At 37.7% G+C, this 27,415-nt stretch overlaps 1 protein-coding gene and 2 pseudogenes across 1 annotated transcript in view; 1 reads left to right on the top strand and 2 right to left on the bottom strand.

Annotated features, from left to right (window-relative positions):
• The first annotated feature begins 124 nt into the window (after positions 1-124).
• Cep63 (centrosomal protein 63) overlaps positions 125-27,415 on the top strand; it is a 69,579-nt gene continuing 42,288 nt past the window's right edge. Inside the window, exons 1-4 of the mRNA XM_023704399.1 lie at positions 125-197; positions 3,191-3,228; positions 7,892-7,960; positions 9,064-9,241. Of these exons, the coding sequence (XP_023560167.1) occupies positions 3,200-3,228; positions 7,892-7,960; positions 9,064-9,241 (276 nt within the window). The 5' untranslated portion in view covers positions 125-197; positions 3,191-3,199. The remainder of the gene's footprint in view (positions 198-3,190; positions 3,229-7,891; positions 7,961-9,063; positions 9,242-27,415) is intronic.
• On the bottom strand, positions 12,752-13,551 carry LOC105743883 (annotated as a pseudogene).
• Positions 17,962-18,301, bottom strand: LOC101571920 (annotated as a pseudogene).

Genomic DNA, 27,415 nt, shown 5'->3' with positions numbered 1-27,415 from the left:
CCGCGCCGGCGTCCCGCTCCGGGGCGAAGGCGGGCACGGCCCCTCCCGCTGCGCGGCTCCGCCCCGCAAGGTGGTCAGCCCGGCTCGGGGAGCTGCGGGGTCCCGGCTGGCTAGGGGAGGCGGGGCCGTGGCGCGCCCTCCCGCCCGGGTGCTGCGCGGAGCTGGAGGGCTGGCTTCCTGGAGACGCAGGCTTTACGGCAGGTGTTGGCGGATGTTACTGTTAGCATTCAAAAAAAAAGAAAAGAAAAATGGCAAAAGTCGTGCAGGACCGAAATCCGGGAGTGCTGAACTTACTGATGACTCCATGCATACCAGAATAAATGGTAGAGGGGAGGCTTTTAAAAGGACAGTTTCTTAATACACCTTAATTAAGAAGAAATTTAAAGACAGTCAAGGTGCAGAGTGTGGGTTTTCTCCTGTCTATTACAACCAAGAGAGTAGAGTCTGATGCCGGAGGTTAGCTTTCGTTTGTAGTAAAATGACAGTACATTTATTTGCAGTTTCCCCAGAGCCTTATGCCTAATGCCTTAGGCCAATTATTTGTTTATTTATTTATTTGGTACAGAGTCTGGCTATGCAGCTGGAATTCGTAGAGATCCTCCTTTGTCAGCCTTCCCAGCGCTGGGATTAAAGGCATGCTCCACTTTGCTGGGTTTTGCGCCCTGCACGTGCTCGGAACCTGCCAGGCCTGTGGTACTGGGGATTAACCCCCAGTATTGCACTTGCCAGGCAGGCGCTTCGACTGCCAAACTATCTCCCCAGCCCAGGACAATTTTTTAAAAAAAATTCTTTAATAACAGAGCATTGTTGTTAGAACAGTGCCCTGTACTTGTACAGTTCCTGATAGACTATACCTGCATCTTTTTTTTTTTTTTTGGCTTGGAATCCAGGGCCTTTGCACTGAGATACATCCCCAGCTTTTTTTTTTTTAAGCAGACCTGGGCTAGAACTTGTGATCTCTTCTGCTCAAACCCCAGAGTTTTGGGATTATAGGCCCACCATCACTCCAGGCTTTAATTTTAATTTTATTTAAAGAGATGGAATCTCACTATATAGGTCAGGTTGACCTTGAACTAGCAGCGATCCTTACCACGCCTCTCCAGTGTTGAGATTACTGTCCTGCCACACCTGTAGTTTTATGTAAGGAAACCGGGGACCTACACACTGCCTCCAGATATTTACATTTACACTTAATAGCTGTAGTTTAGTAATATAAATGTATTTCCCTATTTGGAATACAGTACTAATTTTTATTCTGAACTTGCCCTTTGATTATACAATTATCGTTGATGAGTATAAAAAAAAGGTTATGACACTAAAATGGGCTTGAGATTTACAAACATCCAGACATGCAGTCCTTTAAAAGATACATGGATTCAGTTTTAAAAGTTGTAAAATGTGGCCTGGAGAGATGGCTCAGCGGTCTAAAGCGCCTGCTTAGGCAAGTTTAGGCGAAGTTCCGGGACTGGGGTTCCATCACCAGCACCAGATGCTGTGCCAGGCCCATCCCAAGAGTGAGCTGAGCTGGCCACAAAAAAACAGGGAAAAAAACTTGTAAAATGTGTGTTGCCTGTAGTAGTGGACTCTTGTAATCCCAGCAGTTTGCCGTCTGAGGCAGGAGGGTGGGTAGTTTAGGGCTAGAGGCCTATCTAGTAGGCTACCTTGTAAATTTTAAGGCTGTCCTAAATTGCAGAGGGAGATCCTGGCTCAAATAATTTACGGATGTCAGTTTTACAGATGTCATTCCCTGTGTTTGAGAGGTAGAAGACACTCCACTTAGTGTTCTCACTTCTGCTGCGGCGGATGGTGACAGCATCAGTGGTCCATTCTATTGTAGTAGCTAAATGTTCCCCATACAAGAGCTAGCTTTCAGTTTTACAAAGCCACGGTATTACTGTGCATATATGGATTAACAAAAATTCCATCATGTGAATATTCAGCCAAGGTTTAAATTTCCTCAGTTCTATAGGTTTTGTTTTTTGTTTTTTTTTTTTGCAGGACCAGGGATTGAACTCAGGCCCTTGTGCTTGCCAGGGAAGCACTTATTCCACTGAGCCACCTCCCCGGCCCCTCTATAAGTTTTATAACGGCAAGTTTAGACCCAAATCCCACAGTTGTTTGATTTGGTTGATATATATTTTATTTATTTTTTACTATTTTTATTGAGAAACAAATAGCAGTGAGACAGTTTCACAACTGATTCCTAATACATTTTCAATAATTAATACATTGCATATTGTTGTCTTAGTGGTTATTCATTGTACAAGATGCAGACTTGATACCCTGTCTCAAACACTACTAGAACAAACCTCTCTATTCATTGAATTAAGAGAATGGAGCTGTATATCTATCCTATTTTGCGTATTCAGATACAAAATGATTGTTCACTTCTGTCCCCCTTTTTTGGTTAGTTTTGTCAGAGAAGGGCATTCCATTGTCATTTAAATACTTGATACACATTTTAAATGTTTTCATCTATAGTTTTCACACTTCCTAATTTTTCCTTGCCATTCTAAGTGTAGTTAATTGTAACACATGCTATTCTTTAGTATGTACCACTATTCACTTTATGTTTTCTTAGCCAGTGGTTAGATCTAGAATTGTATTATCAACTTTTAAAGCTCTGGCTACTTAATTAAAATGAAATAAAATTAAAAGTTTGGTTCCCCAGTTACATTAGCCACGTTTGAAGTGCTCGGTCATCACAGATTGTTGGCTGTTGTTTAGCGGTGTTGTATAAAATATTTCTGTAATCACAGAAAGTTTTGTTGAACCACAGTGATCTAGAAACTGATTAGATTCAAACTTGGTTTTTGATTGGAGGGGCAGGAAACTTTCATAGGTGCAGATTTCACATTCTGGAAGTTGCTCTCTGTTGCATTCATTATCGGGGAGACATACACTGTTCGAGTTGCCTCTGTTAGTGATGCCCTGACGGGGCAGTGGTTCTGGTGGAGTCGTCCCAGTGCATCTTACGTGCAGTTGCCCAAGAGCCTTCACTTAATGGGGAAATGCGTGGTTTGCCTCTATCCGTGATTACATTAGGGACTGCAGAATAGTGATTTGCTAGTTTTGGCATTCCTTCAGTATTTATGAATCGCTTATGAAGAACTCTTCTTTTGACTACCCTAAAATGCAGTTTTTGCAAGAAAGGCAAGAAATATGCTTAATTCTTTTCTTCTATTTTCAGACTACAGTAATGAGTTGGTGGCCTAGCAACCTTCAAAGGTAACCATGAAGGTTTTTGCCTTTTAAAATTATCACGAATTTACAGACTTTAATATGTTAAAACTATTTTTTATTTTTTTAAAAATGTATTTAGGACAGGGTCTAAAAGGTCTCACTATTTAGATCAGACTTATAGTGATCCTCCTGTTTTCAGCCTCCCAAGAGCTGGGATTACAGGTGTGCACTACCACACCTAGTCTCAATCCCCTCTCAGCGTGCCCTGCGGGATTGAACCCCGGCTACTGCGCTCTGCCTAAGCAGGCGCTTTAGTCCACTGAGCTATCTGGCCAGCCTTCTGCCCATTTTTTCTATAGATTTTTTTACATAAATTTTTATGAACTATTTGTCTGGGTAATTAACTCTTCGTGGTAAAAACTTTCAAATACTGTTGTCATTTTTCTTTCAATTTATGACTTTTTTTTCCATGTAGAAGTGTATTTTTTGTGGACTCTTTCAGTATTTCTCACTTTTTTCCTGGATTTTATTTTATTCACTTTTTACAGTCAGCATCTTATTTATTTGAAAATACATAGTAATGCTATAATTCTTAGTAAAAACGTGACTTCTGATGTTTTTCTTTCCCTAAGAATATTCATCTCAGTTCTTTTGTATATGTTTCTGGTACATAATAATTAGGTTCATCTTGAAGAATTAGTATATAATACATATTGCATCTTGATCATGTTACTTTTGCTTCTCTCCCCTCCTTAACACCACAGGTCTCTCTCTGGGTTTTAAAATAGTTGGGATTTTTCTTTCTTTCTTTCTTTTTTTATATTTTTAGACAGTTTCTCTAAGTTTCCCAGGCTGAGCTTGAATTCATGTTCCTCCACCTGAGCCTCCCACAGTGCAACAACTGTGGTGTGCATCACCACCTCTGGCTTGTTAGCCACCTTTAAAGTAGACTTGATGGTTAGGCATATCTCTTTTATTATAATTTACATGTAATTCTATTCATAATTTTTATTTTCTTCCTGTGCTCAATTTGGATTTTGATATTGGGTATGTCTCACTTCCTTGTCACTGGGACAAAATACCAGCTCCTGGTCTGTAGGGAGGAAGAGTTTATTTTGGTGCAGTTTATAGCGGTCCATGCAGGACACCCTGGCCCTGGATTTGGTGGAGGAGAGGCTGCTCCTGGAGTAGTGGCAGAGAAGCAGAGAGTGAAGGGAGGAGTGGGAGAAGGAGATGCTTCCTTGGGCCACCCCAGGGACCTGTCCCCTTGACTACATCCACCTCCTAATGTCACATTTGACTTTACACACATCCAAGGACTGATGATTATCAGGCCCCGTGATCCAGTCAGCTCCTGAAAGTCCCCCACTGAGCACGTGAGGCCCTGGGAGGATGTCTAGACGGAAACCAGAACAGTGTTTCTCCTGATCTGTAAAGTGAGATCAAATCAGAGGGCTAAAGCACTTTCCAGTTCTTAAAGTGCGATATGTGAGTGAGTACTAAAATGAGTGGATGAGTACCAAAGATCTGCTTATGAAGGGACATCCTCTTTGTATCTTGTTCCCCTAAGGTTTAAGTGCATTGTCTGCATTTCTAGACTTGATTTAAAAGCCCTGTTTTTCATTTAACCTTTGAACTCTAGACTCGAGGCTGTCTTCATTTGAAAGGAAAGTGAATCAGTCAGACCGTAGACACGAGTGAGACTGTAGCATTGTAGAGTAGCACAGCTTCTGTTTAACCACATTAGGTTTTCATATTAGTAACAAGGAGAAGCAGACTATCATACAGCATTGGTTAAAATTTATTTAACATTCCGAAAAAAGGGTATCGAACTTTACATAATCAGGTATTACATGGCACAGACTGTGTATCATGTGGACTACGAAGAAAGGAGCAAGGCTGTGCATAGAGTAGCATGGAGTCAGGTTGGTTAGGAAAGCAGTCTGTGATGCAGTATAAGAAACTCGGGCAACCGAGGTCTGCAGAAAGCACAAGTCTTCGCTATTATCTGACCTGAAGGATTGAGAACTGATGGTGTTAGGTGGCCCCTGAAGCAGGTGTGAAGTACTGTTTTTTTTTTTTTTTTTATTTAGGACAGAGTCTATAGGGTCTACAGGGTCTCACTGCGTAGATCAGACTCATAGTGATCTTCCTGTTTACAGCCTCCCAAGTGCTGGGATCACAGGCATGTGCCACCATGCCCAGTCCCAGTTGCTGGCTCAGCATGCCCTGGGGTGAGGCTGGCATGACAGGCCCAGGGATCGAACTCCTGGGTCCTGTGTCTGCCTAAGCAGGCGCTTTAATCTGCTGAGCTATTTGGTCGGCCCTCCGTGAGGGTATTGTTGGAGAAGCACATTTCACATTTGCACGTGTATTTTCTGCAGAGGATGTTGCTGGTTCTGCTGCACCTTTTCTTTAAAGAAGGATGTCCTTGTCTTGGTCTTAGATCGTTGTTGTGATTTCGGAAGTGGCAGTTTTCCTCACCTCGGCTGTTTTATTGCTACGCTGCTTGGTGGTTATGCCATGATGTCATGCTTAAGTTTAATTTTGTTTCTTTTGAAGATAACAGTGTGAAACCAACAGAAGATGATGCTGATATATTTTAAGACTTGGAATTTTGTAAGATAAAAAAAGATTTCACATTTGTTGGGGCCTGAGAGGCATACTGCCTAAATTGAAATCCTAGGACGTTAGTGTATGGATTAGTGTATTCAAATTATTTAACCCCCAAGCCTCAGTTTCCTCATAGTACTTATTTTTTGAGTGTTGTGAAGACTGAAAATGACAGAGTGTACAGTGCAGGTTAGAGCAGTGCAGAATTCAATGATTTTTACCATATGTTAAAAACTCTTAATTATTAAATACTACTGTCATCCAAAAATGTATTAACATATTATATATTACTAAATATATTACTGTTTAACACAGTCCAAAGAATAGTTTGAGTAGCAGTTATTTTGAATAGCTGTAGTAGCACTGTCTTTTAAGAGTAGTGTTTTCCTAGTATTTAATAAGTATACGTGTACGGTCTTCAAGATCACGTTACTTGTCAGAGACATTTAAGAGTTCTGTAAAACAACTGAAAGTGGGCTGTGGAGGTAACTCAGTGGTCTAAGCATCTGCCTAGGCAAGCACAAGGACCTGGGTTCCATTCCTGGTAACACATGCCCTGCCAGCCCCTCCCTGGGTACACCGGGGATCTGGCCACCAAGACCTGGCATGGTGGTACGTGCCTATAATTCCAGCACTGGGGAGGCTGAAACAGGAGGGTCACACAATGCTTCAGAGCTGCATAGTGAGACCCTATACATTAAAAAAAAAAAAAAAAAAGTGGAATGAAGCTTGAGAATCTTTTTCTTTAGGTTTATATTTTGTTAAAATATGTAGGATAAACCAACGAGGAGAAAAATCTTCCTGCTGTACTTGTGCATAAATAGCTTAATGCTGCTTGCCATTACTTTTGAAAATGATGCAAAGGGCATTGGTTTTGTTTTCTGGTTCTCATCCTGCTCTGTGCACATTTATCACAGTGGAAGCATTTTGGGTTAAGTCTTCTGCTCCGTATTGAACTATTAATTCCTTGAAAAGGGCGTGTCTTTCATTATTTATGCAGTGCTAGTAAAACACTGAATTATTTGTTGAATAAAAGTTTGTACTCTTGACCAATATAATTGTTACATGTGGCATAAGAACAGAAGGTAGAACCTCCACAGCAGTCTTTGGTCACTGCAAAGGTTGTAATTTCAAAATTCAAGAAGAGAGCAGTTTCTTAGGAGTGAAGAGTGGCGGGACATTGAACATTTTGGAGACTTGTGTTGAGAGCACAATGCTGTTTCCATGCTGCGTGTTGTGGCACTTCTGAGTTTAAGAATCTCCTTTCCTTTCTTACTCTCTTGTCCTTTTCATGCTGTGACTGGTGAGTCAGTCTGATCTGTTTCTGTACCTCTTTTTCTGCTAGACTCTTTCTGTAGTCCTTCAGTCATGACCAGTTTACATGAGATTGAGTAAAACGAGGGAATTAAAATGAGTTCCAGAAGCATCCAACACATGCCATGTTGAAATGTTACGCTAGGCTCTGGAGCTGCAGAGATGAATAAACTTGTTTTTGTTTTGTTTTGTTTTTGCCTTTGAGTGATAAGAATTTTAGTAAGGAACAAGGATGTGTATTTTCAACTCCTGTGTAATTTATAGGAAAAATCTGTGAAGGAGAAGGGCCTTCTGGTTGACTTTGAGAGCAGAAAGGATGTTGCAGGAAATGCTATGGGCCTCTCTTCCCCAGAGTGAGCTTGCCAATTGTGGACCAGGGAGTGTACCTCAGTGTATTTTGCCTTTCCTTTCCTTTTTTAAAATAACATATCTGTTTTTAAAAAAGAAGAAAGGCTACCTTTTCCTCTAATATGTGTGATCCCAATTTCTTCCTTCTGTGTATAGGTTTTTCTTCGGTCAGTGTTTTTCTGGTAGGATGACATTACTGCCATCTTTATTTTAAGAATTAGGCATATACAATGAGTTATTCAGGGAGAATATCAATAGCAATTAGGATAATCATTTAATGTAAAGTATATTTGGTTATAAATTTTTGACATTCCGCAGTCTGCTGCATTTTCTCATTGTGATTCATATGTTTTCATTCACATTCTTAAGTTGAAGTTGGAAGGTTGGAACTTACACAGTGATTTTTCTTCTCTCTCTCTTCTGTCTTTCCCAGTTGCCACAGCAAAGAGGACTTGGCGATGGAGGCATTGTTGGAAGGAATACAAAACCAAAGGCCTGGTGGGTAAGTTTGCTTCTCACTGTAGTTTAAAAGTTTCTCTGTGATCCTGTTGTGCTTTGGGGGCAGAAGTGGAAGTGTTGCACAAGAGCTAGGGTGACCTGTGTCATGTTTATGAACAGCATGTCCCTTTTAGATATTTGTCTCATCTTAGCGTTTTGAAGCTAGACTCTTACTTGAGTTTTCTACTCTCAGAAACAAAAATACAAGAGGTTCTATGACTTAAGAATACACACTTTTGTAAGAAAGCATTTGTTAGTGATTAGAACCTTTAGTTGCCATTCCTATAAACGTCTTTCAGTAGTACATCTGTGCCTATCTCCGCTTCTCTTCTGCAATATATGGCATCTTCTGAAACTTAAAAAGGCATCAAGAAGGTTACAGTAATAAGGAGTTGCTGTAAGTTTCAAATAACAAGGTGGAAAGAGTTTAAATAAATATGGTTCAAAGATGCATTTCTGGAAACAGCTTTTGAAACTGCACTATCACTTTCCTGCTTGCTCCTAAAGAGTTCTAGTTTGGCTAGATGAGAACGTGACATAGACTTCCTTGGAGGGTTCCTGACAGCTTCCCTAAAATATTGTAAGAACTAGTTATGGAAATCTCATTGTGTAAGCCAGATCTAAAACATCAGTCTCGTGTTTGATCTAGTGCCTTATGCTTTAGGTTGCAGTTGCTCATCAGAGGAAGAAAAAATATTCAAAGGAATACATAATTTTAATATAAGCATTGTCACATTCCTGGCTTGAACCTATGGGGGTACTCGCATGATTGTACCATCAGGGGGCTTGTACCACTGGTGATAATGGATTTAATCACTTTTATTGGTCTTTTTATTAATAAAATTAATAAAAATCTGCATGTTGGGACAGTCAGGCATCTACTACCAGTGGTTCAAGCTGTTTGGCAACAAGACATAACAGATTACAGCCCCACTGTGAACATGTTAAAAGTAAAAGCTCAGAAATCCTGTTCTTTTCTTCTGATAATTTATTAATTGACATTGTTCTGCTTCAGGTAGGTTTAGTCTACAATATTTTTATATATGAAAGATGGAAAAGTTCTTGGACATATGTTCTGGATTTTTAATGATATATTCTTTTTTATAGGGGATTTTTGACATCCTGTGAAGCAGAACTACAAGAACTCATGAAACAGATTGATATAATGGTGGCTCATAAAAAGTCTGAATGGGAAGGGCAGACACATGCTCTGGAAACTTGTCTGGACATCCGTGATCGGGAACTGAAGACCCTTAGGAGTCAGTTGGATATGAAACACAAAGAGGTAAAGCAGTTCGTAGCCAGAAACAAGGGTTATCTTTCCAGTTTCTGATGTTCTCTTTGATTTGTTTTTTAAGATTTAAGAAATTTGTATTGTGGATGTCTTTCATTTCCTTGTTAGGTTAATTTCCTTTTCCTTTTCTTCTTCTTTTTTTTTTTTGGTGGTACAGGGGATTGAACTCAGGACCCTGCGCTTGCCAGGCAGGCACTTATTCTATTGAGCTAACTCCCCAGCCCGTGTTAGATTAATTTCTAAGTATTTAATTTTTTTTTTTTTTTGTTGCTATTGTAACTAGTATTGTTTTCCTAAATTTTTCTGTTAATTCCTTACAATTGTAGATGAAGGCTACTGAGTTTTGCCTGTTGATTTATCTCCTGCTACATTGCCAAATTTGGTTATTCTGGGAAGGGTTTGGTAGAATTTTGGAGGTCTTGTATATAGAGAAGCATGTCATCTGTCTTTCGTATATGTATGCCTTTTAGTTCTTTCTTTTGTCTAATTGCTCTGGCTAATGTTTTGAGGACTATGTTGAATAGGAGTGGTGATAGAAGACATCTTTTTCTTATTCCTGATTTTACCTGATTGTAGAGGTAAAATTTTCAGTTTTCCTCATTTAGTATGGTGTTGACAGTAGACTGGTCATGAATAACATTTATCAGATTAAGATGAGGACCTTTTATACCTGTTTTCTTGAGATTTATCATGAGTGGCCATTGGATTTTTCAAAGGCTTTTTCTGTGTCTGTTGAAATGATTGTGTTACTTTTGTGCTGCCTTCTATTTATGTGATGGATTAAATTTATTGACCTGAGTTATGGACATTCCTCACTTTAACAACCAACTACTGTTCTTGTGACTAGGTCATTAGATGAATTTGTTGTTAAATGAGAAGTTGTGTATAGTATGTTACAATATTCAGAACAAAGAAATGGTCAGAGGAAACTCCAATGTGACAGTTTTTCTTTTATTTTCATAAGTTTTGCCATGAAATATAGTAATGTGTAGCAACATAAAATTATAATACTGTACTATACAGTACAATAAGTAGAAATTACGATATTGTATAAATAAGGTATACTGTACCAAAAAATTGAGGCTTTATAAACAAGATGTGTAGCAGTGCGCACACACACACACACACACACACACACAGCATGTTGTAAGTCCAAACCACATATGTGCCTCTGAGCAGTTGTTAAGTAGGGAGGTGGTTAAACTAGAAGGCATCTTTGCATCCCAACGATGAAGCTGCCGTGGCCATGAGGTATAATCTTTGTGGTGATGATTTTTTAATTTAGATTTCTTTTGGTTGAGTGTTCATTTGCTTTATTCTTTTTTTTTTTTTTTTATTGGTATGTATTTGCCATACATAATGATTACTATTTTTGTCATGACCTTATTTTTTTTCTTGCATTCTGTTTGCCAGTATCTTATTCAGAATTTTTGCATCTAGGTTCATTAAAGACATTGTCCTGCAGGTTTTTTTTTTTTTTTTGTTGTTGTTGTTGTTGTAGTTGTTGTTTTGCTTGGATCCTTTTCTGGTTTTGGAGTCAAGGTAATGCTAGCTTCCAGGAGTGACTTTGCAGTGCTCCTTCCCTTTTGATTTTGTTAAAGAGTTTGGAAGTGTTGGCATTAGATCTTCCCAGAAGTTATTGTAGAATTGGAGAATTTGACAGTGAATCCAAAGGACCTGATTTGGTAGGTATTTTTTACTATATCAGTTTCATTGCGTGTTACTGGATTATTCAAGGTTTTTATATGGGTTCAGTTTTGGTAATTCATATGTGTATAGGAATCTACCCATTTCTTCTGAGTTTTCTAGTTGGCATAGAGGTTTGTGAAGTAGTTGCTAATAATCTTCTGGATTACAGTTGTGTCTGTTGGGATTTTATCTTTTTCATTTTTAATTGTATGGACTTGTGTCTCCATTTTTGGTAAGATTGACTAAGGTTTTGTCTATTTTTTTTTTCTTTCAAAGAACCAACTCTTTGATTCGATTTTTTTTTTTTTTTGTATTTTTTTTCAGTCTGTATTTCATTGATGTCTGCTCTGATTGCTACAATTTCTTTCCTTGTGCTACTTTTAGATTTGGTTTAGTTTTCAGTGACACTGAGGTGCATCATTAGATTATTTGGGCTTACTGTTTTTCTGTTGTGGGCATTTACAGCCATGAATTTTGTTCTTAGGACTGCTTTCATTGTGTCCCATATGTTTTGGTGTGCTGTACTGGCATTATCATTTAATTCTGGGAACTATCTTCTTTTTTCCTTGATTTCCTCTGTCACATATTAATTATTCACAAGTGTGTTGTTTAATTTCCATTCATTTGCATAATTTCTGGGATTTTTTTGTCATTAGGTTTTAGTTTTATTCACTGTGATCTAGTAATATGCATGATACAATTTAAATTCTTTTGCATTTACTCGAACATGCTTTATTGACTAATATATGGTTTATTTTGGAGAATTATTTCATGTGCTATTGAGAGGAATGTCTGTTTTGGTCAAGTAGAACACTGTATATATCTATTAAGTCCATTATTTTGAAGGTTTGTTTCAACTTTTTTTGGTCTGGTTGACTTATTTGTGATAGTGGGGTATAATGGTTTATTGATGTTTATCTGATCTCCTATGTCCAGTAGCTTTTTTAAAAAAATGAAGTGAAGTATGCTGTTGTTTGGTACATATTTATTTATACTTTTAATCTCTTCTTGTTAAATAGCTCCCTATGTCAATATGTAGTTCCTTTGATCCCTGGTCCTACTTGCTGCACCAGCCCTACCTCTGGGGTGTGCTGAGTCAGCCACCAGTGGCATATGCCAGTAATCCCAACACTGGGGAGGCTGAAAAGAAGAAGATCAATATGAGTCTGAGCTGTGTAGTGAGACCCTGTACCAAGTACATAAAAATGAAAAAAAAAAAAAAAAAAAAGTAGTTTTTTTTTTTTTTTTTTAGTTTTGGGTTAAAGTTCACTTGGTCGGAAAATAGGATAGCTGTCCTGCTTGTTCTCATGTTTCTGTTGCATAGAATATTGTTTACAGTCCTTTGATTTCTAGTTTATATGTATTTTTTGTTATGTATATTTTTATTATTATCTTCCTGTAGGTGCCATGACTAGTAAAGCAGTTTTATCTACTATAATTTTGAAATGGTTTTTTTTTTTTAATTTTTTTATTTATTTGAGAGAGAGAGAGAGAGAGAGAGAGAGAGAGAGAGAGAGAAAGAGAGAGAGAGTGGTGTGTGTGTGTGTGGCCAGCTCAGCCCACCAGGGGGCGGGCGGGCTGGCATGTGGTGCTGGGGGATTGAACCGCGGTCCCTGATGCTTTGCCAAGCTTGTTCTAAGTAGGTGCTTTAGACCACTGAGCCATCTCTCCAGCCCCCTCTACTATAATTTTGAAGGCCTAGAGATTTACAAACCAGAGTAAGGAATTTCACTATGTTTATATATTATATCACAGTATAAAAACCTATTAAACTTTTCAGCATCAACAACAAATCATTACCCCTACCTAGCTTCATTGCTAGAAGGTGGACACTTGATTCAGGAATATTCACTAACAAATAGATTGCATTTACTGTACAAGGGCCACTTAAGACCAACTTACGAAGTAATAACACCAGCCAAATAGAGATACAAATGCCAAAAGTAATGTGCTCTGTATGCACAAATATCTATACTGGGGCATGGCTGTTAAGGAACAAGACTTAGGTAAACACACACAGCCAGAGGGATAATGGTCCCACTAATGAAAATTGTGTATGTGGAAGAGGTTGGCGTATATTGCAAAGTGTAATTATATAGCAATATCCAAAGGAGAGACCTTTTTGAAGATGGTTTTTTTAAATTTAATGATTTAGGCTGAAGTCTCAGTTACTTTTTTTGTGAATTCAAAATGATCAGGGGTAGAAGAATGCCTTTTCTTTTTTCTCTTCTTTTTTTCCTTTTTGTGATGTTTCTCTTTTTTTTATTTGTTCTGTTTTTCTTTTTTCTTTTCTTCTGATATTTGTTTCTTTTGTTTGGAAGAGTCTTCAGTGAAACTAGAATAAAATCTTTTCTTTTTCAGTTTGATTTTCTCTTTACTTTTTTTTTTTCTTCTCCTCTTCTTCATTCTTTCTTCCTGTAATGCTTGAAATTTATTTAGCTCTTTGTTGTCTTCATCACTGTCTTCACTGCTTGTACTGCTGACATCTAAAACTATATCCCTTTTGGGTCTAGGTGGAGAAAATTGTAGCACTTGAAAGTCAGCGAACCTGGGTAGCTACATGTTTTATAGCCTGCTCTGACATTGTTCTTGTTGCAACTGGGGACTGCCATTGCACTGGGAAGGGGATTGCTGGAGCCAGTAGGTTTCGAAAATAACATTTGCTTCCCACCAGCTGCAATGGCAATGAACAAAGAGGTCTCCAGCACCCATGACTGCAGCTTTGCGTAGTCTATACGCTTCTTCATGGTTAAATGTGTTTCTTGCGTAGAGCATACAATTGGATTTTCTTTCTTTCTCCATTCTGTCAGTCTGTGCCTTTTGACTGGCCAATTGAGACCGCTCAGTGTTGGCAGTTATACCTGATATATGTTGAATTATTCTGGTCACTATTATTTTCCTACTGCTGGTTCTCTTTTCCTTCTACTTAATTGCACATCCTTCTTGGTACATTTGTTTAATTGGATGTGTGTGTGTGTGCGCGCACGTGCTTGTGCCTTGTTAGCTTCATTTTCTCTTCCTAAGATACCCTTGAGAATTTTTTTTCTTTTTTAAGATGTATTTAGTACAGGGTCTACAGGGTCTCACTACGTAGATTGGACTCGTAGTGATTCTCCTGTTTTCAGCCTCTCAAGCGCTGGGATCACGGCACATGCCACCACACCCAGTCTTGATTGCCTTCTCAGCACACCCTGGGGGTGGGGCTGGCATGGCACAGCAGGGATCGAATCCCGGTCCCTGCAGCCTGCCTAAGCAGGTGCTTTAATCCACTGAGCTATCTGGCTGGCCCTCTTTGAGTATTTTTTAGAGTGCTGATTTGAGAGTCATTAATTTCTTATGGAAATAACTCATTTTTCCATCAATTTTGAAGGACGTTGGCAGATATATCAGTCTGGGTTGGAAGTTGTTTTCTTGTAGGACTTGAAATACTTCATTGTAAGCTCTAAGGATCATTAAGATTTGTGTTGATAAGTCTGCTATAATTCTAATGGGCTTTAGTTTATAAGTGACATGCTTAACTTTTACGATTCTGTTCTTGTGTTGGCTGTGTGTTATTTTGACTGTGTTGTGTTGTGAAGTGGTTCTTTTCTGATAGTGGCGCTTTGGGGTTCTTTCTCACTTTTCTGTATGTTAAATTCTTTTTTCATATTTGGAAAGCTTATTACTTCTGCAAACAGGTTTTTATGCCCTTTGTGCTATTTTCTGATTTTTTGCACTAATTCCAATTAATTATAGATTAGTTTTCTTTGCATCATCTAGCAGCTCTTGCATCCATTTCTTGTGTTCTCTTGTTGTCTTTAAGGTACCTGTTGTTAACTGATGACCAGCCACAACCCTGTCTTCTAGATCTGATGCACTGTTCTCACATTGGTCCCTTCTGCCACCCATACTTTCAATACAAGCTTTAATCTACGGGGATTTCTCCTGGTATTTTTTAATGAACTCTTCTGTGCTGGACATTCATATTTTGCATCTCTTTCTTTAGCTCTGCTAGATTTTTGCTAGTGTTTTCTGTAGACCTGCTGATCATTATGTTTAGTTACATCTTCTTTGAATTCACCTAGTATCTTATTGACCTGTTTTGTTATGTGCTTTGTTATCTTTTCAAATAATTTGACTATATTGCTTTTGATTTTTTCCATCTTGATGCCCTCTGGATCAGTTTGGAGGTGTTGGGAGTTTTGGGAATGATTTTCTTGCTTTGTCATCTCCGTGTGTGTGTGTGTGTGTGTGTGTGTGTGTGTGTGTGTGTTCTGTGCTGAGGCTTGTAGGCTGATACAGTGGATAGCTTTGTTTCTAGTCTGAAGATCTCTTAATGATTCCTTTTCAGAGATACCCTGGGTGTGGCTATGGGCTTTTGCTTCCGTGTCAGAATCCAGCCATCTCTGTTTACTTCGAAGTGGAGGTTGAGCTCATTTGGCTCAGTACGTAGTTCTCTGGAAATAGACCAAAGTATTATGTATGACTCCCAGGGAAACCAGAACCAATAGTGTACTCCTCTTAACCATAGAAAAGACATATATGATCGTACTATAAGCACTAAGGCAAATCAGATACTGACATACAGTAAATATTTACTTGATGGAACGTTACTTCCACTAGCAATAGAATAATATTCCATAGTAATAACATATTGTTAACTGTCTGTCTATATAGATCATGAAGCTTAATGTTTATACCAGTGTAGATAGAGGTTAGGAAAGGGAGCATAAAAAAAGTAAAATTTGAAAAAACTAAACAACGGAAATTGAGGTGATAAGAGTAAAAGAAAGTATACTAAGGAAATTAATAATATTACATTAAGGTAATAGAAAAAAACAACAAGAAAAAGAAATAAAGCAAAGTAAACTAAAGGGAAAAAACAGTAAGGGAACTAAAAATAGAGAGGAAAGAAAACTAACCTTGATGCCTCAAGCTTTACTCTTTTTTGCGTAAGATTACTTTTGGTACTTAGGATATTTTCTGGTTCCATATAAAGTTTAGTATTGTTTTCTTTTAGTTCTGTGAGGAATGTTGTTGGTATTTTGATTGGATTAAGTGTATGTATCAGTTTTGGAAGTATGACCTTTTTTTTTTGGTGGTACCAGGGATCAAACTCAGGACCTTGTGCTTGCTAGGCAAGCTCTTAGTCCACTGAGCTATCTCCCTGGCCCCAAGTATGACCATTTTGACAATATTAGTTTACCTATCCAGGAGCAGCAGGTGTCTTTCCGTTTTCTTTTCAGTTTCCTTTTTTAGAGTAGTGCAGTATTCATTACAGAAATCTTCAACTTCCTTGGTTAAGTAAATCCCTGTGCATTCAAAAAATTTTTTTGAGAGTATTATTCATGATACTGTTTCTAATTTCTTTCTCCCTGGTTCGAAAATTGGTGTATAGAAATACTATTTTTGTAGATTTTTTTGGGTGGAGGGTTTGAGACAGGGTCTCATTATGTAGTTCAGGCTGGCCTTGAACTCACTGTGTAGTCCAGGCTGGCCTCAAATTTTCTGTGGCCCTCCTGCCTCAGCCTCCCAAGTGCTGAGATTACAAAGGAGTGCTGAAATTACAGGTGTACACCACCGTATCCTACTATATGTGTTGATTTTGTATACAAATACATTGATGAATCAATGACTTCTGGAGGAATTGTTTTGCTTAAAGGACTGTCTCCTGTGAGTAACTATGGTTTATTTCTTCCTTTTTTAGATGTATCTTTCTATATGTTTCTTTATCTTGCCTGTTTGCTCTGACTAAAATGTTGAGTGCTGTATTTGTTGAACAAGAGTGATTGTTGTTTTGTTCTTGGTATTAGAGGAAACGCTTTCAGTTTTTCTCCACTTGATACATTGGTAATAGGTTTGTAATACATGGCTTTTATCAAATTACGATAAGATCTTCAAATATGCCTATTTTATTCAAGGTTTTTAAAAATCATAAGCAGGTGTTAGATTTTCTGACTTTTTTCTGTATGTATTGGGATGATCCTGTAATTTTTATCCATGCTTTTTTTAAAAAATAATTTTATTGAGAAACAAATATCAATGAGACAGTTTCACAACTGATTACTGGCACATTTACAGTAACTAATACATTGCATTTTGTTGTCTTAGTGGTTATTCATTGTACAAGATGGAGACATGATATGCTGTCTCAAATGCTATTATTTATTTATTTTGTGGAACCGGGGATTGAACTCAGGCCCTTGCACTTGCCAGGGAAGCACTTATTCCACTGAGCCACCTCCCCGGCCCCTCAAACACTATTATAGCAAACCTCTCTATTCATTGAATTAAGAGAGTAGAGCTGTATATCTATCCTAACTATTTTGAGTATACAGATACAAAAGGGTCGTTCATTTCTTTTTTTTTTTCTTCAAAATTTTATTGATAAACAGATAGCAATGAGACAGTTTCAAATCAAATCAGAAGTACAGATTCAACAAATAACACACTGCATATATTCTTCTTAGTGGTTAATTGCTGTACAAGATGCGGACTTGAGATCCTATTTACAAACACCATTAGAACAAATCTTTCTATTTATTAAGAGAATGCAACTATATATCTATCCTAACCACGGGTCATTCATTTTTATCCCACTTTTTTGGTTAGCTTTTTCAGAGAAGGGCATTCCATTATCATTTAAATATGGTAGGTGCTTGAATTCAGCAGAATCTCCCAATAGAGTCCAGTAGTCCATAATAGTAGTGGGTTTTCCATAAGACTGGCAATGTCCGAAGTTGTTGACTTGAGCTTTTTACAGCTCAGCATATTAACATGGCTTTACTTTTTATACCTCATTTTCATATTTTGCTGCTGGATGGTTAAGACCAAGATAAAGCAAGACCTATATAAAAAAGAAATGTAACTTTAGTCCGTGTTTCTGTTTTCTTTTTCTTTCTTTCTTTCTTCTTCTTTTTTTTTTTTTTTTTTTTTTTTTTGACAGTCACAGTGTGATTTTAATCAGGACGACAGGATGGTTCTCAAAAGTGCTGGCAGATGCAGGGTGGAGTGGGAGAAGTTTCCAGAAGACTCTGACGGGCTTACTTGGTCCAGCTGACTTTGGGGATATTGTATTGCTCGGTGAGGGTGTCCAGGTCCCTGTTGAAGTCCTCCACGTGCTGCTTGTGGGCTTTGGACGCTTTCTTCAGGATCCGCTCCATTTGCCACTTCTCGTGCGTCTTCTCGAAGGATGCCTGCGCTGGTGTCTACTTGTCCAGGCAGCATTGCTTCTTTTCCTTGTTCTTCTTGCTCATCCCTATCACCTCCAGGAACTTCACCTTGTCCTTGTCCGTCGTCGTCTTCTTCTGCTTAGTCATGCCGAACTCTTATGACACCTTTCTGCTTCAGGGGCCCCTCTTGGACCTTCTCATAGGCCTCCATAGCTTTGACCCCCAGTTCCCGGAGCACAGTAGTCCTTGCTTCTGTTTCTGTGATGTATTGATTTATTGCTGTGCATATGTTGCACAGGCCTTGCATTGCTGGCCTAAGGCCGGCTTGATCATGATGGATGACCTGTTTAATGATTCACTGCATTATGTTGCCAGTGTCTTTTTTTTTTTTTTTGCCAGTGTCTTGTTGAGGATTTTTGCATCTTTATTCATTAAAGAGTTTCATAAATAGTTTTCTTTTTAAATTGATTTTTAATCTGATTTTTGACTCAAGGTAATGCTACCTTCCAGGAATGAATATGGAAGTGCACCTTTCAATTCCATTAAAGGCTTTGAGGAGTATTTTTGTTAGATTTTCCTTGAAGTTCTTAAAGAATTCAGTAGTGAATTCATCAAAACCTGGACTTTCCTCAGTAGGTTTTATTGCTGCCTCAGTTTTGTTGTCAGTGGCTGGTTTAAGGTTTTTGTATCTTATTGGTTCATTTCTTTCAGAGTCTACAAATTATTGGATTACAGAGTTAGTTGCTAGTTGCATTGATGTGGATCTTCTGGTAAGACTGGTTAAAATTTGTCTGTTTTTTCAAAGAACTAGCTGTTTAGTTGATTGATTCTGTATATTATTTGTGACAATTAATTTCTTCATTCATCTTTGTAATTACCTTTCTCATGCTAGCTTTGGATTTAGATTGTTCTCATTTTTTAGGACCTTGAAAAGTTTTCTGCTACAATTTCTGTATACAGATATTTTTAAAAAAGACTTTTTAAAGAAGTCTTCTGACTTTTACTCCAGATAATCTTAGGTTAGTCTTTTTTATGTGTGTCATCTAACAGGTATTGGATATATTTTCTCATTCTATAGTTTTTATGATATCTCTGAGTGTATAGTAACACGAATCAGCCCTGTCTTCTAGTTCTGACAGTCCTCACAGTGGTCACTTCTACTGTCCATATTTTCAATAGAAATTTTTATCTCTTGGGTTTTTCTTTGGCTTTTTTTCATGGACTTATTCTTTGCTAAACTGGTCTTTCATTAATTGAGTTGTTTTGGTTAGCCCTGCTAATTTTTTTGTTGTTTTGTGCTGAGGATCAAATTTGGAACCATCAGCTTGCTAGGCAGGCACTTACCCTGCTGAGCTATATCCCTGGCCCCTAATTTTGTATTTATATCTTTAACACATTCATGATGTGGCTGCAATTCATGTGTCTCACTGCCAGGCAACTCTAATTTGAATTTAGTCATTGTGGCCAGCTTGAGCCACCAGTGGTACATGCATGCCTATCCCATCTGGCAGCTTGTGTCACTTCTCAGGGAGTCTTTGATTACAACAATGAAAGGCATTGATTTAACAGACCAGATGTCATCATATTACAGTTCCTTAAGAAAAACATTAAAATGGTATAAAAAATTATAATATAGCTACAGCATTTGTAAATGTATATTATCTATGCCTGTAATGAGTACTTGTAAGATATCCATGTTAACATTTAGAGAATTACTAATAAACTATTTCCTGGAATAAATATATTTCTTTTATTTTTTATTTTTTTAAAATTAATTTTATTGAGAAAAAATTGCAATGAAACAGTTTCAAAACAGGTTGGTAGGAGCATTACAATTTATACATTGCATATTATTGTCTTTGTAGTAGTCATTCATAGCTCAAGATGTCGACATGATATCCTGTCCAAACACTATTAGGACAAATCTTTCTTCTTACTGAATTAAGAGAAATTGGCTATATATCTAGCCTAACAATTTTGTAGAGATATAAATGAAGGACAATTTTGTATCTGTATATATTTCTTTTAGTTTAATGAAATAAATTTGTTGGTTATTATTATAGACATTTTTAATTGATATGAATAGTATTAACATTGACATTTGAGTAGTAATTATTCAAATTTTGGTAGCTGAGTAGATTCAGTCCGTTTGTGGTGTTTAAACATTGTTAGTGAAGAGACTAATAAACATGATTAGATTTATTTGTATTCCCACTAGTACACGCCACTTGAGGAGATAGTCATGCTGGTTAAGCTGGCAGGAATGTGTTAAGCTCTCTGACCATTTTATTATGACCATTATATAGCTACAGCATTTGTAAATGTATATTATCTGTGCCAGTAATGGGTACTTGTAAGATATCCATGTTAATGTTTAGAGAATTACTAATAAACTATTTCCTAGAATAAATATATTTCTTTTATTTTTTACTTATCAGTTCTGTTATGTTATCTTTGAATTTGTCAAGTTTCTTTTTTATCATTTTGAATAATTTAGTCATTTAGTTTTTAAATTCCTTAACTGTGCCTGTTGGATCTACTTTGGAGCATTTGGGAGTTTTTGGAGGACTTTTGTTGCCTTGTTTTCTCTTTTTGAAATCCTTTCCTGGTCTTTCTTTTTATGCTGAGAGTTGAGGATCAGTTGAAGTGGAAAGATTTTTTTGCTACTATGGAATTTTTTTTAGTTTGTGTGTGCTCTCCAGTGATATAATGTTCGCTTCGTTTGTATTTTGGTATTTATGTACCTCGTTGACTTACTTGACTTAATAGGCTTGGATCCAGCCACTGTTATGCAAGGATAGAATCCTTACTGTTTAGAACAACTTCAACAGATCGAATTGTGTATCAAACATGTAAATTAATAATTTAAACAACTTGATCCTTTAATCAGTGCCTTTTGCAGACTGTTCAGTACTACTTCCAACAGACTGGGATGTAGAGAGTGGAGGGAAGGAAAGAGAAAAGAAAAGAGTGAGTCAGTAAGAGGAAAGAGAGTGAAGAAGTATCTCAGTAGGTGAAGACAGGAGGTCAGACTCTTGGAATTTTTTATAGATTGACTCAAGTGGAGAGTTGAGAGAATATTTCTGGGAATAGAAGTTGGCGTGTAGAGGGTAGCAAATATAGACATAGAGGGAAGCTGTGAGATGGCTGGAACCTAATTTGTTGGTATTTAATGTTTGGGTCCTGGGTGCACAGATGTGGTGAGGGTTACCCTCACATGTCCTTGAAACATACTGTTTGTAATTAGACTACCGGTTAATTTTTACTGTCTGTTTCACATCTGCAGATACTTCTTGTATGTATGCTAGAAGGAAGGGAAGGAAAATAAGGAATAAGAAAGAGACAAAAGGAAAATTAGAAAGAAAATAAAAAATGAAACAATAACAACAAAAACCTTAAGTCATTGCAAAAGTGCAAAATCAAAGCATTCTCACAGTCCTATTCCTATTGCTGTCTGAGTTTGACTGCGAGACTCCACGCTGATCACCTCTGTTTGCTTAATTGTCTGCCTCTGTGCAAAGGGCCTTGTCCATCTAGGGCTCTCAGGGTGTCCCTCCTGGCTGCAAGCAGTGTTCTGGCCTTGGCTAACTGTAGGCCTTTGTCTCTGTCCTTGATCCAACCACATCAGTACATTTGGGGAGGGGAAGGTATGGTGCAATTAGCCTAGCACCCATTTCTCTGTTGAATTCTGCCAGAGGCCTCTTGTTCCCCACTCCTTCCAAGCAAGCCTTGTACTAACCTGTGTGTTTTTTCTTCATAAACTTTCTGCCTAATGCCCTCAGACCTGGATACCCTTCTGTTTCTCCACCCACAGTCTTTTTTTTCAGTCACTATAATGTACATACTTGTTGAAATTCCATGGCTCTGTACTTTCAGGAGTTTCTGGCAAAGGATATTGGGGCTTTCCCTGTAGGTGCATGCCTGTGGATATGGGCTGTGTGCAGAGTGTCCTGTGGGCATAACACTCCTGAGTGAAGGGAATGGATGAGCAAGAAATTATTTCTTGGTATTTGGGGTCTTCTTTCTTCAGACTTCCAAGTGCTGTTCACCTTGTAGCACCCGGCTTGCAGTTGTCTTAGCACTCAAATTTGAATCCCTAACCGAAAATGTGTGATTGTTTTCAAATTCCCAAGGACTTACCAGTGTCCTCTCATAGATTGTTCTCTAGCTTTCGATTTCTCTGATGGGCAGGTTTGTGAATATCTCATTTTCTGTCCTCCTCTTTCCAGTGGGGAAGGTAGAGTGATTGGGAGCACACCCCATCAGCAGGATGTTGCTGAAATCCAGCTCATTCTGACAGGGGCCTTATCTTCTCCTGAGATGTTGTATATACCAAACCTACTTTCCTCAGGTGCTTCTCTCAGAATCTCTCCCTCTTTGCTGCCACCTAGCAGGCCATGTTGATCTGTCTGTGGTACATTTCCTGGCTCCTGGGATTTCCTTCCTAGGAATTGCCCAGCACCTGATGTTTGACAAAGTAGCAGGTTGAGAGAATGAGCTGACTATAGGCTAAGGCACCTTGATTCTCCTCCCTTAGGTGTCTCACTTTTTAAAGTCTGTTGTCGGCGGATTCTCAAGTGTGCATGGTACATTTTGGGCTTGTAGGTTTCCAACCATGTTCCTCTTGGATTTCCCACTCCAGCAGGTCATAGGGTAACAGAGGCTACATTAGAGCTACCTGGACTTCCAGAGAGGAAAGGGGACTTAGAGATTTAGGAACAAAATAGAAGAATACACCAGAGGCTAGAAAGACCTCTCATGTAGGTAGATTGGCAGAATTAATATTATCAAAATAACCATATTACGAAAAGTGATCTACATATTCAGTGCAATCTGTTTCAAAATGCTAGTGCCATTCTTCATAGAATTAGCAAAAGAAATCCTAAAAATTTATATGGAAACACAAAAGACACAGAATAGCCAAAGCAATCCTAAGCTAAAGTAATAACTTCTTTCAAGTTACTCTACAAAGACACAGTAACAAAAATAGTGTAGTACTACTAAAATGTAGACTCATAAGGCATCTTCAGGTGGGTCATATGGTTGTGCTGGGAAACCATTCTCTTCTGGATGTGAGTTTTCATGGAATATAGATGATTTTAGTGACAGAAGGGAGCCGAAAGAAAAGGATTTGAAATAATGCAAGGAAAGGGTGTTGTGTGGTGTTTTGTTTTTCATTCTTTGTCTATGACTTTCATCAAAACATTTGTTTTTACTAGGCTTAAGAATTCCATAGTCAGTGTTGGATTGTTTTGCTGAATTCACGCACCTATAGTATTTAGATGCCAATGGAATACCCATTTCTGACAGGACTAAACAAAAAAAGGGATACAAAGGAAGGACCATTTTGTATCTGTATATGCAGAATAGTTAGGATAGATATACAGCTACTTTCGCTTAATTCAATGAGAAGAAAGATTTGTACTAGTAGTGTTTGGACAGGATATTCTGTCTGCATCTTGTACTATGGATTAACCACTAAGAAGATAACAATGTACAATGTATTAGTTATTGAAACTGCCCTATTAATCACTTTTGAAACTGTCTGATTGCTATTTGTTTCTCAATAAAATAAAAAAAAAAATTCCATAGTCAATCTTCATGCTGTTAGAGGTCCCATTAAATCACTGAAAGTTTTAAAGATTCTGCAGAGCTGACTCATCTAACATGTAAGAGAATCAACTGAAAGTTTAAGGATGTGTGTAGGAGATTAGGGAGGTGTTTCTTCGGGGAGGCATGGTAAATATAGTAAATGTAATATAACTTTTACTATCTTTGTTAAGAGTGATGATAATTACTGGTATGCATTGTCTTATGGGTTATTGTAAATACAGATATATTTTAAGGTAATCTGATAACCTTTCTTTCCTTCTGCCTTTGCTAAAAGTTCTTGCTCATTTTCACTGATCATTGAACTTACCTCTTGTGCCTTTACTTTCTCATTTTCTACATTCCAGCAGGTTGTTGGTTAGGAAATATGAAAAAACTAAAGCAGGTGGACTGAAGGTTCATCTCTTTTCTTTTCTTTGTAAAAATCTTATATTGCAAAAGCAGGGCTGGGGATGTAGCTCAGCAGCACAAGTGCCTTCCTGGAACGTATAAGGTCATGAGTTGGATTCCCGATGCAAAAAAAAAAAAAAAAAAAAAAAAAAGCAGTAGCTCTTGGAAAATTTTCAGAAAATAAGGTATGAAGAACACATAATAATACATAACTCTATAAAACAGAGTTAACAGTTTGGTATAATAGCTCTAAGCTATATAACTTTTACTTATTTGAAAATCTTTTACAAAATTGGAATCTTAGTGTAGTTGTTATATCCTAGTGATTTAAACAAGCATTTTCTACATTAATTCTGATGCATATTACTATCAGAGTATTTTATTGTGTAGATGTACATTCATTCAGTGATTGTATTTATTCAACAGTTCCTTTATTTTTATTTTTAAAAATTAGTTCTATTAGTACATTTTAGGTATACATAATGATAACATTGTAAGGACAAGGTCCTGAGTTCAATATCTGGTACAAAAAACCAAAACCATTTCTCACAAGGTAATTATATCTATACATGATATATCTTGAAGTTCCCTTATTTTTAAATGTTTAGATTTCTTCCGGTTTTTTACAATTTTTGCAAAAGCATGAGATTCTTATTTATAAAATTCTAACATCTCTGTTTTTTTAAACTGAATGTGTAGAAGTACAGCTTACTAGCTCACTGCTTTAATATCTCTTGGGGTTTTACAGTAGAATCCCACATTATAGTCTAGAAAGAATATTGTGTTTTGAATTTTTCTAAATAGGCTTTGGGTCCTTTGATTCCAAAAAATGTAACCATCTTAAGTTTTATTTTATAAACTCTTTGCAATTTTATGGACATAAAATACCGTTGAATTTTTAAATTTCTCAGATTATTAGTGTCATTAAGTTTTTTCATATTTTTATTGGGCATATATATCTATATGTCTCTATATATTTTTATGTATTTAGTACAGGGTCTTTAGGGTCTCACTGCACAGATCAGACTTGTAGTGATCCTACTGTTTTCAGCCTCCCAAGTGCTAGGATTACAGGCACGCGCCACCAAGCTCAGTCTCAATGGCCATCTCAGTGTGCCCCAGGGTTGGGGCCAGCACTGCAGTTAGGGGATCCAACCCTTGGCTCCTCCATCTGCCTAAGCAGTTGCTTTAATCCACTGAGCTATCTTACTGACCCTGGACATTTATATTTTTGTGGGATTCATTCTTGTTCTTGGATTATTTTTATGCAGAGGACTTAATAGTCTGTAAAATTAATTTATAAGAATTTTTCTGCACTAAAAGTTTAAAGCCCTTTGTTGTTTTATAAATGTTTTTCTCATTGTTTACTATTTATTTATTTATTTATTTTTCTTTGAGAGAGGGTCTTGTTCTGTAATACAGACTGGTCTTAAACTCAATATGTAGCTCAGGCTAGCCTGAAACTCATAGCAGTCCTCCAGCCTCAGTGTTCTGAGTGCTGGGTTGGATATCTATCTATCTATCTATCTATCTATCTATCTATCTATATTTATTTAAATATGGAGGCTCTAAATTTTTATCTAGAGTCAGCACCCGGGCCTGATGTGTGAATGGCACTGCCCGCCCTCCCACTGGGTCCTCATTCCAGCCAGTGCCTAAGCTCGGTCCACTGGATCCTAATTCCAGCCAGGACCCAGGCCAGGCATCTGTGTGATACTTCCTCCATCAGACAGGCCTGGTGTGGAACCCTGCAGCAGAACTCTCTGCAGAGAGGCTAGAGGCAAGACTTACCCAGCAGATCCAGGAATAGAACATCTTGCCAGAGTGGCACAGCAGGTTCGCTTTCAAGGGCTGCAGTGACAAGAAGTGGAGCACAGTAGCCAAGCCAAAGCCACACCACCTGGATGAGTTTGAACTTGGTAGATCCAGACCTGGTGCTAAGGTAATAAATAACTCTACCACAGCTGTACATCGAAGGTCAGAAGACATTGCTATACAAAATGACAAAATGTCTAAGAAGACACTGATAAAAAAAAATAGAGGAGAATAGAAAAATGATGGCATCCTTGAATGGGCAATATAGGAAAGAAATAGAATGAATGAAGCAGATTCAAAGTGATGTACAGGAAATTAAAACCTCAATCACAAGCTGGCAAAACCATTTGAGTGAAAGTGAAAAGAGACTTTCAGACCTTAAAGACACCATTGCAGCTAGTGAAAAGGTAAGAAAAGATCTCTTAAAAACAACTAGGATGCAGGAAAAAATAATCCATCACCTGCAAGATGATGCAAAGATGAACAATGTAAGATTAATAGTCATGAATGAGAAGGAAGGAGTCAGTACAAATGATATAAAGAAAATATGGGCAGAAGTAATAGCAGAAAACTTCCCAAGTATGGGGCAACAATCTGGCATTCAGTAACTGAAGCATATAGAACTCCAAATAACATCAACCCAATTAAAAACATACCCAGACATATAAGAATCAAAATCTCAGAAATTTAGCATAGGAACAGTATACTAAAAGCCGCTAAAAAAAAGAAACAGATCACATTTAAAGGAAAACCCATCAGAATAATGGAAAACTTCTCTTCACAAACCATGAAGTAAAAAAGAGCATGGAGCAGAGTACTTGAAGTCCTCTATGAACAAAATTCCAACCCAGACTGATAATACCCTGCAAAACTCTCTTTCAAGTTTAATGAAGAAGTGAAATACTTCCATGAGAAAGAACAATTAAAGAATTTCATGACAACAAAACCAACCCTACACAGACTACTAAAAGATATTCTAGAGAGGGTTCAAAATGACCACAACTTCGTAAATGAGAACGGAAAGAACCCATGAAGTAGGGCAAACAGTTAAACACAGGAGAAAAAGAGTATGCAACAGCAGTCTTTCAATTATTCTTTTGTATACATCAGCAAAATATTTCCATCAGGATATTCTATAAATGGACTTCTGCACCCTATAGGTTATGATTCTGTTGGGGTCTACAGGGTGTATATCAAGGAAATAGCAGTTCAGTCCTAAAAGTGACACCTGGCCACCGGTAACCGTCATGGACACTGTTCGTCCATTACACACTAGAATTTTGTGCGATATCCTATCCCCAAACTATTAGAAGTACTGGTCATATATTTGCCATTCCAGTATTTTTGTTATGTTTTATTCTTAGTTATTCTTTACTATCATCAAAACTGTTTCTTAGTTTTTTGTTTTTTTTAATTATTTATTTTTATTTATTACATTTATTTATTGTGTGTGTGTGGCCAGCTCAGCCCACCAGGGGGCGGGGCTGGCTGGCATGTGGTGCTGGGGGAT

The sequence above is a fragment of the Octodon degus genome, unplaced genomic scaffold, assembly GCF_000260255.1.
Source record: "Octodon degus isolate 3935 unplaced genomic scaffold, OctDeg1.0 scaffold00008, whole genome shotgun sequence".
NCBI lineage: Eukaryota > Metazoa > Chordata > Mammalia > Rodentia > Octodontidae > Octodon > Octodon degus.
This window is presented reverse-complemented; position numbering and strand designations above follow the sequence as displayed.